The 15653-nt window shown below is 47.8% G+C and overlaps 1 protein-coding gene across 2 annotated transcripts in view; it reads left to right on the top strand.

The window, feature by feature from the left end:
• Window positions 1-15653, top strand: part of KCND3 (potassium voltage-gated channel subfamily D member 3) — a 225892-nt gene that overhangs the window by 205362 nt on the left and 4877 nt on the right. The window contains exons 3-6 of one of the 2 annotated variants that reach the window (XM_025288091.3): window positions 4826-4988; window positions 12209-12310; window positions 12642-12731; window positions 14238-14294. In XM_025288091.3, coding sequence (XP_025143876.1) covers window positions 4826-4988; window positions 12209-12310; window positions 12642-12731; window positions 14238-14294 — 412 coding nt within the window. The remainder of the gene's footprint in view (window positions 1-4825; window positions 4989-12208; window positions 12311-12641; window positions 12732-14237; window positions 14295-15653) is intronic. The other variant, XM_025288092.3, reaches the window with a different exon arrangement.

A 15653-nucleotide genomic window follows, 5' to 3' on the forward strand; every position in this document is an offset into this window, starting at 1 on the left:
GGGTTACCATGTGATCCTGCAATTTCACTCCTGGGCATATATCTGGAGAAAACGCTAATTCAAAAAGATGCACACACTCCAGTGTCCATAGCAGAACTATTCACGATAGCCAAGGCATGGAAGCAACCTAAATGTCCACTGATAGATGAATGGGTAAAGAAGATGTGGTGTGTGTGTGTGTGTGTGTGTGTGTGTGTATATATATATACATATATATATATACATATATATATATATATATATAATGGAATATTACTCAGTCATAAAAATGAATGAAATAATGTCACTGGCAGCAACACAGATGGACCTAGAGATTAACATAGTAAATGAAGTAGGTCAAACAGAGAAAGACAAATATCATGTAATACCACTTATATGTGGAATCTAAAAAAATGATATAAAAGAATTTATTAATAAAACAGAAATAGACTCACAGACATGGAAAGCAAACATGGTTAATAGAGAAGATAGTGGAGGGTGAAGAGGAAAAGACAAATTAGGAGTTTGGGATTAACATATACATACTACTATGCATTAAATAGATTAAAAAAACAAGGACCTACTGCATAAGACAGAGAACTACATTCAATATCTTGTAATATCCTATAAGAGAAAAGAATCTGAAAAGAAATATGTATGATATATATATATATATATATACACACCCACACACATATAATTGAATCACTTTGCTATACATCAGAAACTAATACAGCGTTGTAAATTAACTATACCTTAACTATGTGAGTGGAGTGAAGTCGCTTAGTCATGTCTGACTCTTTGCGACCCCATGGACGGTAGCCTACCAGGCTCCACGGTCCATGGGATTTTCCAGGCAAGAATACTGGAGTGGGCTGCCATTTCATTCTCCAGGGGATCTTCCCAACCCAGGGATCGAACCTGGGTCTCCTGCATTGCAGACAGACGTTTTACTATCTGAGCCGCTAGGGAAGACCAACCTTAACTATACCTCATTGTAAATTAACTTTACCATTTTAAAAAATGGGTAAAAAAGGAAAAAACCATGAGATACCACATCACACCCACTAAGGCAGCTAGAATCAAAAGACAAAGGGTAACAAGTATTGGTAAAAATATGGAGAAATTGGAACACTGATTTATTGGTAGTGGGGATGTAAAATGTACAATTCCTCCAACTGCTAAACATAGTAACCACATGTCCAAAATAAGGAAATCCATGGAGGCAAAAAGTAGATTAGTGGTTGCCTAGGGCTGAAGGGTGGAGTGTGGAATGGTCACTGCAGGATGAGTACTAAGTTTCTATTCGGGGTGTTGAAAATGCTCTAAAAAGCTCCCTAGTGGGAGCAGGGATATTGGGGAAGGCTTGTAATAATATAGCAGCTCCTCTGAGACCCTGCTCTTCTGGACAGAGTTTATGTCATAATGGGGAGGGGAAAGGTTCAGTTCCTAGGAGTAAGATATTAGCAGACAAAATATTGGATGCCCTCCGCACTGGCTATTCATAGAGAATTTACATTTACCCAGATAAAGCATCGAGGGCTTCTTCTGAATTATCTCATTAATTTTCACAACAACCTTGTAAGTTAGGTTTATAAAACCCATTTATATTGGTAGAGGCTCAGGTTACGTAACTTCCCCAAGGACATTTAACTATTTAGTAAGTAACATTTGGCTCTAGTTCAACCCCAGATCTAAAGCCAGTCTCCTCTCTTAATCATTAGGCCACACTGCCTCCTTCTGGCCTGAAATGAGTTGGTAAAAAATTCTGGAATGCACCAGAGGAGACCTGAATTTATATCCCGACTTCATTTCATTTGCTTATTACTCTCTCACTGAAGGACACCCTTCTAACATGAAAACCAGGAACTTCCTTTGCTGTCCTGGGACCATTGTTGGTCATCTTTGAGAAGGGCCAGAAGACTCGAGATGGTTGCTTAGTGCCTGCTTAGCCACGCTGCTGTCCCCTCCCCATTCCTCCAGCTCGCCCAGTGTGTAGAGAACCGGGCAGGAACACACCTTGCTGCAGTCACGATGCAGTATGTCTGTAGCCGGTTAACCCTCTCCAAACAGGAAATAAGGGTCATCTGGCAAGATGTGTGCTTAGTGATCCAATGCAGCTTATTTTCCAAGTGCTCGCAAGCTGTCTGCTTAATAATCCACTCTCAAATTCTGCCAGCAATTGGTTGACAGAATCAATGGATGCCAAGCCTGCTGGTCTGTGGTTCCTTAGACCTCCTTTCCCCTTCTTTAAAGATACTGATACTTTAGCCTCCTGGTATTTCTCTGTGACATCATGATTTCTCAGCCATCATGAGCAGTGGTTCTATAATACTATCTGCACATTCCTCCTGTCTCCTGGGGTAGGATCCAGGTGGGCCTGTGATGGGAATCCACTGAAGACAGCTGGCCACTTGCCTGCTCTCCTCTCCCCTGCTTCAAGCTCTGGATACTTTTTTTCCACATTTGTCCCTGCCTTCCCAAGATAAAGCAGGTTCTTTTTCGTGGAGAAGGCAGAAAGTGCATGGGAGTTGCATTGGTCAGCTTTCTCTCTATTGTCTGTTTCCAGCAGACCATCTGCCCAGCAGATGAATAATTTTCCTTCTAGTGATGAAAACAATCTCCCTATTGTTCTTAGCACTTTTCACAACCTCAATCACTGAAATGTAGCCTTTCTGACACTGTTCTTACAAACTCCCACCATGCCTCATTTTCACCCATGGTCATGTACCCAATGTCCACCTTTCAATCATGTTATCTAAAAATTTCTTCATCACTCGGATGGTTAGAACTTGGAACAATCAGCTCATCAGCAACAGAGACCATGGTTTTTAGAATGCCTAAGTAAAAGTAAATGTATTTATTGTTTGTAGAGCTTTACACGTCACAATGAGGCTTCCCAGGTGGCTCAGTGGTTAGGAATCTGCCTACCATACAGGAGACATGTGTTCTATCTCTGAGTCAGGAAGACCCCCTGGAGAAGGAACTGGCAACCTACTCCGATATTCTTGCCTGGGAAATGCTATGGACAGAGGAGCCTGCCAGGCTACAGTCCATGAGATCACAAAAGAGTCAGACATGACTCACCAAATAAACAACAACAAAAAATACAATAGAATTATGTCACAGTAGAATTATGACCTAGGTTACTTATTATCTTCATTTTTGAGACAAGGAAACTGAGGCCCATAGTCACATTCCCCCAAGGTCACCCTCCACCCCTCAGGTGGAGCTAGGGGAGTCTTATCAGAGCCAGGATCTGGACCGCTTCACTGGAAGCCACTCCTGAGCATCTTGGCAGAGAAGGCGAACCTAGTATCAGTGCTCCCAAAGGAGCTCTCAGTGGTGTGACCAAGACAGCTTGAGCCGGAACAAAAGGCCTCGACACTGAAGAAGAAGGAAGAAGGGTGTTGAGAAGCTTAAATGTGGTCATTCATCCAAGTATGTGTCCACCATGGCACACCTTTGACCAAGCCCTTAGGGTTAGGGGTGAGAACTTCAGTTCTGCAATGGCTCCCCCATCGCCTTCCACAGTCTTTCTGGACCCCAGGACACCTGGATCCTTCAGGACAAGTGACTTGGAGCCTCACAATTTCAGTAGCAACAATTCCAGGTCACCCTAAGGCTGTTTCTGCTCCGGACACCCAGAGGGCACAGAGGCGGGGAGAGGTTGTGGTTCTGGCTTTGGCCAAAGGAGTTGTCACAATTCTTTACTTCACGTGGCCTTTAAATGATCTCAATAAAGAAGAGGCTAAACACTTAACTGCAGCTGAGCGTATCTTATTGATTAGAGGAGAAGGCTCTGGCCTGTTTGCCTGGGGCTGAGCAGGAGCCAGGCCAAGCTGGTCCCAGGGGGTGGCTGCCAAGGTGTGAAGTACTTAGGAGAGTTTCTCTGAGCTCTGAGAGGGGCTGGCACTGTCCCAAAGTGGCTTCACAGCTTAAAGGGCTGAGTTTTGGAACTCATAGACCCCTTTAAGACAGTGGGATGAGGTGAAAAGAGGAGAAAACAGGAGGTGTGGGTTTTGCTCCCAGCTGTACCCAAACACGAGCAATCCACTTCATGCCTCTGAGCCTCGATTCCTGCATCTGTCCAGTGATGATTGGCGTTCCAAGTTCACAGGGTTCGTGGAGCTTCTGTGAGTCAAATGTGTAAATGTGCTTTGTAAATTATAAGTTTTCACATAAATAGAAGGCGGTTTACTCTTTGTTATTTTTATTACCGTAAGAGAAATCGTGTTGTTCTGCTTGAAGCTTGTCCATGGCTCCTCTTTGCACTTGGGATGGACCCCGCATGGTCGGCCCTGCCTGGCCCCCACCTGCTGCCTCAGTCTCCTTTTGTAGAACTCCCCACCTGCCCTGTGTGCCGGTCCTGATGGCCCTTTCACTGTTCCTAGGACAGGGCAAGCCCCTTCCTGCCTCAGGGCCTCCGTCCAGTATGTTCCCTCTGCCTGGTACACTCTGCCCCAAGTGTGTGGCACGGCTGGATTCCTTACCTTCAGGTCTTAGCTTAAATGTTACCTCCTCAGGGAGGCCTTTCTGACCACTCTCCCTCAACCCTGAACTGCACTATCTCTATTCTCTCCCTGGAAAGAGCCAGAAGTTACAATATTTTTATATATTCACTTAAGTGTTATGGTCTTCCCCTGGAAGGAGGCTGGCTCTGTGAACATAAGGACCTTGTCTGTTTTATTCACTAGCAGAGCGTCATCATAGTGCCTGACACATAGCAGGCACCTAAAGAACTGTCAGATGAATGAATGAATGAATGGGTGAGTGATCAGCAGGGGAGCCTGATTGTTTCCCAAATGGCCCCTCCTCCTTACACCTGCTTGTCTTCGTCTTGCAGATATGGAGACATGGTGCCCAAGACGATTGCAGGAAAGATCTTCGGTTCCATCTGCTCGCTGAGCGGTGTCCTCGTCATTGCCCTGCCGGTCCCTGTGATTGTTTCCAACTTCAGCCGGATTTACCACCAGAATCAGAGAGCGGATAAACGCAGGGCACAGAAGGTAAGCCTCAGACCCGGAAGGGGGTAGGCCACACCGAGAGGGTGCCCTTGGCCTTGTGCCTCTGTCACACTGAGCTCCTGGGAGAATCCCTGCACAGACGGCCTCTGGCTTTGGAAGGTAAGCAGCCCTAGGTGCCTTCCCACCTACCAGTGTCCTGTACGCCAACCACGGTCAGCTGTGCAAGGCCACAAACTCTCAGTTACCCACAAGCCAATGTTCTCCTTGTGGATATTCTGTGCAGTTTCCTTGGGCCCTGGCCACCCCTCCTAGACGACAGCTACTAACACTGGGCAGTGCCTGGGCTCCTCCCTTCCACAGCCAAGAGCTTGCTGGGGAGCATAATCACTTTTCAGTACCCTGTAATAGCCTATACCAAACAGAGTGACAAAAATAAATTTGCTAAAAAGAAAAATGAATACTCTGAAAGGAGAACATTCTGAGGCCATTGAGTTCAGGGACAAATTGCACAGCGGGCTTGAGTCACCTCAGGGTATCGTAGGATAGGGCATAGAACTGCCCTTGACAGTCGGGAGACTAAGCATGGGTCCTGGAAAGGTTTCCAGTGATGTCCAGTGAGCACGCCTTAGAGAGGCCGGGCAGGGCGAACAGGTTGAGCAAAGATGCCTGAAGGTTTTGGTGCCCAGAGAGAAGCCTCCTTTCCTGACGGGCCTCCACCTCACCCTCTGAGCCAGTTCATCTGCATTTTTGGCTGGTGAAGATTCTTGGACCCAGGTAGCAGTTTTTCCTTCTCTTCTGATCTAGGCTGAAATACTCCCCCTTCAGCAGCATCTCAACCTCCAGGGGGGTACCATCAAAGCTTTTCTGGGTACAATGGAACGGGGAGACCTGAAAGAGTCGCTTAGGGAGGCCTGAAACATTATGTCCTTATTGTATTCTTTCTTCATTCATCCATTCCACACATGTTTACTGAGCACCTACTATGTGCCAGGCCCTATGCTGTGCACCTGGGTTACTTCCTCATCATGTGAGCCTCTCTCCTGGCCTTGCTTTTGCAGAGATAACCCCCCAGTGACAGGGCTTCCTTGAAATATCAGAGGGATCCAGAATTTCAGAACACATCTGTGTATGCTGACTGAAACGAAGTCTCAAAGTTCATGAAAGTTAGCTCTGAAATGTATAATGATTTGCATGTAAAAATACTTAATGGGGGTTTCCCTGGTGTCTCACTGGTCAAGAATCTATATGTAATGCAGGAGACCCAGGTTTGACCTCTGGGTCAGGAAGATCCACTGGAGAAAGAGATGACAATCCAGGCAACCCACTCCAGTATTCTTGCCTGGGAAATCCCATGGACAGAGGGGTCTGGGAGGCCATAGTCTATGAGATAGCAAGAGTTAGACACAACTTAGCGACTAAACCACCACCATACTTAATAATATATATCACATAGTTATGTAATAAATCCAGTTGGTCCCCACTTCCCACATCTCCCCTTTTGTGTGCCCCGGTGGTCATCTCCTTGCCCTACTGTCTCCCTCTGCCTGTGGAGTGACATACTTTGACTTATCCTGACTGGGGGGGTCTGTGATGTTGTCAGCCTGCCTTGGGTTGATCTGCAGTCCTCTCCATCCCTTCCAGCACCAGTTTCTACCTCTTCACTCAAGGTCAGGGCTTCCCCACCCCCATTCCCTGCGAGCCAGCCCCAAAATAGAAGTCTTATCTCCTTCCCCATTCAAGTCAGCTGGCAAGTGTGAAACAATATCTACATTCATTGTGCTGTCCTTAAAAAGGGGGCAGGAGGAACTGGGATCTCCTTTCCAAATCAAAGAGCCTAAAGCCCTGAAGCGGAGAAGGCAATGGCAATCCACTCCAGTACTCTTGCCTGGAAAATCCCACGGACAGAGGAGCCTGGTAGGCTGCAGTCCATGGGATCGCTAAGAGTCGGACACAACTGAGTGACTTTACTTTCACTTTTCACTTTCATGCATTGGAGAAGGAAATGGCAACCCACTCCAGTGTTCTTGCCTGGAGAATCCCAGGGACAGGGGAGCCTTGTGGGCTGCCGTCTATGGGGTCGCACAGAGTCGGACACGACTGAAGCGACTTAGCAGCAGCAGCAGCAAAGCCCTGAAGGACCAGGGGTCCTATAGCAATGGCAACCCCACCCCCCACTGCCCACCATACCCCCCAGGGCTGACACAGGGTTTTTGAAGAGCAGTAAAGGTTCCTGGAATCCTCAGCTCTCACACCAGCCCACAGCAGCCCCACTGGAGCAGGGCTTCACCCGCCCCTGCACTCCCTTCCCTTCTGTGCTCACGCCCTTACCTGCTTCTTAGAGCATCACGTCCGCTGTCATTTTGCCCTCTGCAAAGAATGCTGTGGGAGCCATTTCTCCACACAACTTTACAGAGTTCATCCCATGTGATTAAGATACACGAGGAATCAGCTTGGGCGTCTTCCTCCTTCTAGCCCCCCAGGACAAGAGTTCCTCCCTCTGCTTCCCTCCTCCCACTCCCTCTTTGCTCTCCTTCAAAGAGGGAGTAAATCAAAGTAAATATTCATAGTGTTTTCATGTTGCCTGGATACTGTCCCTCCTCATGGTCCACTCAGCTCTGTCTTTTTCACCTTGGGCTTCTTGTGAGAAGGGAAAAAAGACAACACAAGAATACTGCTTGCTTCCAGCCCCAGGTCTACCACAGTAGTGAGGTAAGGCAGGCAGGTCAGAGGACTCAGTGGGGAGTGGAGAGATGGGCCAGGAAGGAGGTCAGGGGAGCTGATGAGACCACATACTCAGGAGTCATGAGGGTAAGCACTAGCCCATGCGCCTCAGGTGGAAAGGAAAGGACCAAAAAGTTGTCATCCTTTCCCATCATGACTGATTTGCTTGAGATTAGGGCCTCCTTTGTAGCTCAGTCGGTAAAGAATCTGCCTGCAGTGCAGGAGACATGGGTTCAATCCCTGGGTTGGGAAGATCTCCAGGAGAAGGAAATGGCAACCCACTCCAGTATCCTTGGCCTGGAAAATCTCATGGACAGTGGAGCCTGGTGGGCTGCAGTTCATGGGGTCACAAAGTGTCGGGCATGACTGAGTGACTATCACTTACTTATTTACTTACTTATTGCTGAAATGACTCCATGACTCTTTGCTACAGAGACTGGCTCCTCTAAGCCAGGTGAGCTGGAGATCGAGTAAGGAGGCAGTGGACAGAGAGAGGGGAACATCTGAGTGGGGATTTTCATTAAAATAATTATAGATACACATGTAGCTATAAAATTATCATATCCATTGCATGGGCATTGACATAGCTACAACCCACCAAGCCTATTCAGACTTGCCCAGTTTTGCTTGTGCCCATGTGTGCCTCTGTGTGATGTTTGATACAGTTTTATCACCTATGCAAGATCACACATCCCCCACCTCAGTCAAGATACCACACAGTTTCAACACCACAAGGATCCCTTCCACTGTATCTCTTACAACCACTCCCCGCAACACCCCTCCACCCTGTCTCTAAACCCTGGAAGCCATTTATCTGTCCTCCCTTTATAAAATGTTTTCATCTTTTAAATGGTATATCAATGGGCTTATATAGTAGGTAACCTTTGGAGACTGGCTTTTCCCATTTTGTTGTAATTTCCTCGAGATTCACCCAAGTCAGGTGAATTAGTAGTCTGTTCCTTTTCCTTGCTGAGTAGTATTCCCTGGTATGGGTGCATCCCAGTTATGATTAACAGTTTGCATGTTGAGGGACATTGAGTTATTACAAGTAAAGCTGCTGTTAACAGCCACTTGCAGGTTTGTGTGTGAATAAAACTTTTCTTTTCTCTGAGATGAATGCTTAAGAGTGCAATTGTCCATGGTCTCTTTCGGCTTTTCCAGTTCTCTCCCTTTCTCCTTCCTCGGCCTCTCCCAGGGCAGAGATGTCGATACTCACGCTCCAAGGACACCTGGCAGCCAGACAGCCAGGAAGTGCTTCATCGTGAAAGGCTTCTAGGGGCCCACAGAATTCTTGGGCTTATTAGCCTGTACCAGGAACTGTCCCCAGGGTGGCAGAATCCTCCATCCTGACCTCTCCTCCAAACCTGGAATCTCTACAGCTGTTGAAAATGCAAGTTTTGGGCTTTGTTCATCAGGTTAAAACTTGCCTGAATGGAGCTGAAATGTAGGGAAGAAGAGGGATGTTATGGAAGCAGCATTGGCCTGAAGGTTGGAAGATCTGAGCTGAAGTCTTGCCCTGAAAAAGTCCCTTCCTCTCACATCTCCATTTCCTTGTCTTTATCTTTTTTTTTTTTTTTCCATTTCTTTGTCTTTAAAACAGCCTAGATGATATCCACATTCCTTTAACTCTCACACTGTACTTCTGGCCATAGAAGAGAGGGAGGCTGACCAGCCCACACAAGGACTGAGTGCATCACAGTGGCTTTTTTAACGTGGATTTCTGGCCAACTGTGTAGGATCATCTTCCTTCCTGGGCCATCACAAGCCTCACTTGAGCAAATACTCAGTGCAAAGCTCTGTGCTAGGTGCTTAAGATAAAAATGTGCATAAACCACAGACTCTGGCCCTCAGAAGCTCAAAGTCAAGCCAAAAGTCCTCACCAAATTACATGTGCTGGGTAGGGTTCTGTAAATACATTGCAGACCTCTTTATCCTGTGTGGGAAATGATTAAATGATACAGTGCATTTGATATGACAATCTGTTGCCTTAATAGAGCCCAGGGTAAGATAAGATTAAAAGAAGTGCCACAGAGGAGAGCAGGAGAATCTTTCATCTCAAGAAAGTAATGAAGACAGAGCCCAGATACAAGAAAGGTCTGGCTCTAAGTGGTGCAATCAAATTATATAAGGCTATAATGAGCTTGACACAATTGGATTTCCATACGCGGCTCTCAACACCCAGCACTCACCCAAAACAATAACAGCACATCCTCAAATGATGGAGGACTTGTGTGAATGCAGACATGGAACCGAGGGGAGAGGTGGAGCTGCATCCCCGGGAGGAGAACTGTCCTGCAACTTGAATGTATGTTCTTTGCTCAGATAGAAGAGGAATGAGGGGCTTGCTTACCGCCCTTTCTCTCCCAGCTTCCTCTTTTCATTCTCGATCTAGAGGAGACTTCTTTCTCAGATATACAGGCAGATCTTCCAGGCTCAGGTGCTGACCTCTTCCCCATATTTAGAAACTAGGGAAGGATGCTGAATTGTCCCTGCAAGGACATCCTGGCCACAGGGGGGTTTCCCAGAACACGATGGGTATCATGTGTTCTTTGCGCTTCTGTTGAGAGCCAGAAGCCAAGTCCCTGGCCTCCTTTTAGTGGATGAGCCAGACCAGCAGGGCACATGGGGAGATACTTGCCCAGGCTGGGGAGAAGGCGACAAGAAATGAAAATCACCACAAATTTTCAAGGACGCCTCTGTTCAGAGTCCATGCTGAAGTTAAGTGTGGATTTTCCCTGAGGCAGGAGGAAGGACCCCTCTGGCCTAAAAGAGTGCTGTGAGTCCACGTGGGCTCCTCTGCTTCCTGGAACTGGGTCTAGATCCACAAGAGCCCAACCGTGAAGCTGCATGTTTTTAAACCAGCAGGAAGCCCTCTACCCATCCCTTCTCCCTCCCGGAGCCTCTTTCCTGCTAGGCCTCACTCCGCGATAGTGCTGCTGTCATGGTGACACCGATTATGTTTACTGGGAAGGAGACAAGAAGCCAACCTATGCGGCATGTCCCGCCTCTCCCACGGCCTCTGCAAGCAGGAGAGATAAGCATGCATGGCTGAGGTCCCATGCAGTCTTCCTGTGGGATACTGCTACAGGCCTCCCGGGATGGAGCTGAGGAGATTTCTGGTGCCATAGCTAAGGCCGGGGCTTCCCTGGTGGCTCAGACAGTAAAGAATCTGTCTGCAATGGGGGAGACCCAGGTTTGATCCCTGGGTCAGGAAGATCCTTTGGAGAAGGGAATGGCTACCCACTGCAGTATTCTTGCCTGGAGAATTCCAGGGACAGAAGAGCCCAGCAGGCTACAGTCCATGGGGCTGCAAAGAGTCAAACACGACTGAGCAACTAACATAGCTCAAGCCAGGGAGGTGTATGGAAATATGTTCCATCTTCCCCTCTCTCACCCACATTGGGCCCCTTGTCACACATACACGCATCTACATTCATTCCCATAGACATGCACAACAAAACAGACATATAGAGACATACCCCAAAGACAGACATGAAATTGTAAATTCATCTATTGATTTACAACTTGCTAGGCACTGGAGAGATACCAGGGAACAAAACAAAAACTGCTACCTTCGAGGACTTTGTTTTTTTATTTATTGGGGTATAGTTGCTTTACAACATTGTAACTAGTTTCTGCTGTAGAGTGTAGTGAATCACCCATTTGTATACACATTTCCTCTCCTTTATGAATGCCCCTCCCATCCACATTGCACTGAGCAGAGTTCCCCACTCTATACCATAGGCTCTTGTGTGCATGCGTGCTAAGTCGCTTCAGTCATGTCTGACTCTTTGCGACCCTATGGACTGTAGCCCACCAGGCTCCTCTGTCCATGGGATTCTCCAGGCGAGAGTACCGGAATGGGTTGCCATACCCTCCTCCAGGGGCTCTCCCCGACCCAGGGATAGAACCCTCTCTGTTGCCTGTATTGGAGGCGGGTTCTTTCCTACTAGCACCATCTGGGAAGCCCCCACAGGCTCTTACTAGTTATCTATTCCAGGCATAGCAGTGTACACATGTCACTCCTAAATCTCCCAATTCATCCCACCCTCTTGTTTCCCTGCTTGAGGTCCATACGTTTGTTTTCTACGTCTGTGTCTTTATTTCTGCTTTGCAAATAGGTTTATCTGTACCATTTTTCTAGATTCCACATGTATAACCAGACCTTGAGGAGTTTTACATTCTGGTGGGGGAGAGAGACAGTAACAAGATAACTATATAAAACATATACTACCTTAGTAATGAATGCTAAGGAAAAAATAGAAAGACGGGGAGGAGTTGAAGGCCACATGTACACACTCCCTGATTTTCTCCTAATTAACTGGTATTTGGGAACCTGCTGAATGCAGGGAGAAGCACTGGACCCTAGGGGAGAATCAGGGAGCTCTAACATGTGCTCCTTGCAAGAGCCTGCAGTCTGGCGATGAGAAATACCCTGATGCAATACTGAGTGGACAGAGGTCATGAAATTTGGGGGAAGGAGGGAGGACTTTGATGAGTAATAGTCCCCCTCACTCTTTTATTATCTCTGTCAATCACAGAAGGCCCGCCTTGCCAGGATCCGTGTGGCCAAAACTGGCAGCTCCAACGCCTACCTGCACAGCAAGCGCAACGGACTCCTCAACGAAGCGCTGGAGCTGATGGTAGGTGCCCAGAGGACCTGGGGCCAGGAGGTGGACGGGAGGATGAACTTGGTTTCTCCTCCCGGGGGCACCAGCACTTCTGCCCCAAAGCCCCAAACTTTCCCCCAGTAGCAGCCCTCTCCACATACCTCTTCCATAGGGTTATCATTGTATCCCTAAGCCAGCTTTAGCTTAGGTGCCCCTAGCCAAAGGCTAACATGTTCTAGGGTGACCCTAAAATTTGGTTCATCCAGATTTTTCTGGTCCCTCCTCCCTTCTGTGGAGAAATGAAGGAGATGGAGAGAAGGCGAGCCACCAGCTTTACGCTCAGTCTCTCATCTTTTCTTCCTAGGGCACCCCAGAAGAGGAGCACATGGGCAAGACAACCTCACTCATCGAGAGCCAGCACCATCACCTGCTGCACTGCCTGGAAAAAACCACTGTAAGTCCCAGCCCAGTGCCACCTCCTTTCTCATCCCCAACCCCTAACCCTTTTCTAAGGTCAGAACTTATCCGGTGTGAGCTCTGTGCCCACATCCTCACCTTGGGCCAAGCTTCAGAAGTCAAAGTCTGTCCCCTTAGATCAAAAGAGTAGCAATGAGGTCTCTATCAACCCTCAGAAGGAAGACCCCAAGGGTCGGAGGCCAGCTCTGTCCTGCAGTGGCACAGAGGAGGCCATTCCCCTGGACTTTTCACACAACCCCTCTATCCCCATCCCCATGGCCCATTTCTTAGTTACTGAGGCCTAAGGGCTATGTCTATAGTTTCTCAGTTCTGATGGGCATCACTCTTCAAAAGTAGGGCTGAACTTATAATAGATTGCTACAGGACAGCAGAGAAGAATGTCAACTTCTGTCCCAACCCTGGGGCTAGATGGATGGAACTTGTGGGTCCCTCTGCTCCCTCCACTCCACTTGAAACAGGAGACAGTGAATGAAAGAGGCAGTGCATATGTTGCTCTAGCCAGGGATTTTACCAGTGCCACCCCGTCTTAGCCACCCTGCGATTCTCAGGGAATTCAGATTCTGAAAGGCTTATTGTTAAAATAGAGTCATGGCTTAGGGTGCCCCAGCTGGAATGTGGAATGATGCTTGTGCCTCACTAACAGGCTGAAAGGAAGGGCAGTGGGGCCAACCCTGGACCCTTGGCAAAAAGTGTTAGAAATAGTGGGGAGGGAGGAGAAGTCAGGCTGGACAACCAAAGAGGGACAAAGGGAAACTTTGCTGTTTCTTTCTAGGATCTCCCTTCCCCAAAAGCCCAAAGTCAGGGCTCAGCACACTAAGGAGGGAACTTTCTAATTCTCTATATTCCATATCTTGGCCTCCCAGATGTGGGGGGAACAGATATTAGATGACTGTTAGATGAGACAAAGGGAGACATTGTATGGCAGTTGAACCCAATGAGGACTTCCAAGGTGGGAAGGTACTCTGAAAACCCTAGTTTCCAGGATTTATCCAATATTTCATAGAGTCAAGAACTGTATATGCATATCTAGAATTTTTCTCAAAGATTCAGAGCTTGCCAAAGAAATAGGCCTGGACCCAACTGCCCTTTCCAAGTTGCATGTGCTGGGTGGAATGTGTAAGTTGAAAGGATATGGGTGAAATTTAATATTGGGTTTGAAGGGATGGAATGTTGGCATTGAAGAAATGAGATCTTGGAATTGAGGGATGGAATGCTGGCATTGAAGGGGTGGAATGCCGAATTTGGGGGAAAGAATGTCGGATTGGGGGTGGGGGGATATTGGGATTAAAAGATGGAATGCTGGGTTTTAGGGGAGGAATGTTGGACTCCAGGGGTGGAATGCTGGGACAAAGGAAGAAGAATGCGGGGAGCGAGCGAGGGTGAAATGCTGGGATTGAGAGACTGAATGTCAGGACTGAGCTTGGGAATGCTGGAATGTACAATCAATGGTGTTTTTATCTTCTGTTGGCATGTTGTCCTGTAGGGGTTGTCCTATCTTGTGGATGATCCCCTGTTATCTGTACGAACCTCCACCATCAAGGTATAACTTTTTAAAACTTTGATTGATGTTTCTCTCTCTGATTCCTCTGAGTCTGTGGAGTCTCCTCTTTTTACCCCCTGGTCTGGTTCTCTGCATGCGCTGTTGATTCTTCTGGGGCTTACCCCACCTCTGCTGTCACACCCAGGACCAGCTCAGGCTTCCAGTTTTCTTGTGCCTTTCTGATTCCCTTTTTTGACCTCCCCAGGGGCTTGGAGGGGTGGTGGGACATGGAACCAGTGTTGGTATCCTGTGAGTGCCCATGTGCCACGTCTGTCTATGCCCCACCCCCCAACTCCACGGGAACTGCTGGTATCGAATGTCGGGGCTGGTCTCTCTCTCTCTTTCTGAACTCTGTTCTCATGTTACTTCTCCTTACTCTGGCAGCCTTGGCCAGGCTGTTCATGCCATAGATATTTAGTCACCTTGGCCAAACAACCACATTATAGTCATCCTGTGTTGCACTCCACCCTATCCTGATGGCCTCCACTGACAGTCTGTTAGCATCCCCTCCCCATGCTGACACTTGACCTAGGGAATCCTGTGCCTTTAGGTGTATTAAGGAGCCATACTCCATAACCAGCTTCCCTGGCAGCTCAGTCAGTACAGAGTCTGCCTGCAACGTAGGAGATCCAGGTTCGAACCCTGGGTTGGAAAGATCCTCTGGAGAAGAGAATGGCAACCCACTCCAGTATTCTTGCCTGGAGAATCCCATGGACATGGCAGGCTACAGTCCATGGGGTCACAAAGAGTCGGACATGACTAAGTGACTTTCACTTCAACCCATAACCAGGTGGGAAGAAATCAATCATCAAAAGAAACAATAACTCTGACATTGTGACCCCATTGGCCTTCAAGAGCAAAGCTCTCCGAATTCTGTGAATAATTCAATGCCTTTAAAATCTTGTGTCTCATGCTTACCCAGGATTCATAAAGATCTCACCCAGTAAAGCCAGAAAAAGACAACCTAGCACACCCACTACTCACAGTCAGGGACTCCTTGCCTGCTGCCCCTGCGGGGGCAATCCTGTAAAATCCTACAAAGTCTGGCAAGTCTTTGCTTCAGCTCTGAGGATGCCACAAAATCCCTCCACATCCCTCTATATCCCTTCAGCCAAAGCCGTAGATGAAGTACAGGAAACATTGTGATTTCATGACTGCAGTGTCCGCCCTTCAGTCTGCTGACCAGGGCTGCCCATGGGAATCTCTTCCTTCCTTCCTTCGATGCCTGTGGGACACCCCTGGGTCCGGAATGCTTCTTGGTGCTCCAGGCAGCTGGGTACCCTCCTCTCAAGGCCCAGAACAGAGCCAGGCAGAGTGCTGGAGCTCATCCCCCTCCCGCCCCCACTTCCTATCTCTCTT

The sequence above is a fragment of the Bubalus bubalis genome, chromosome 6 (genome assembly GCF_019923935.1).
Source record: "Bubalus bubalis isolate 160015118507 breed Murrah chromosome 6, NDDB_SH_1, whole genome shotgun sequence".
Taxonomy (NCBI): Eukaryota; Metazoa; Chordata; class Mammalia; order Artiodactyla; family Bovidae; genus Bubalus; species Bubalus bubalis.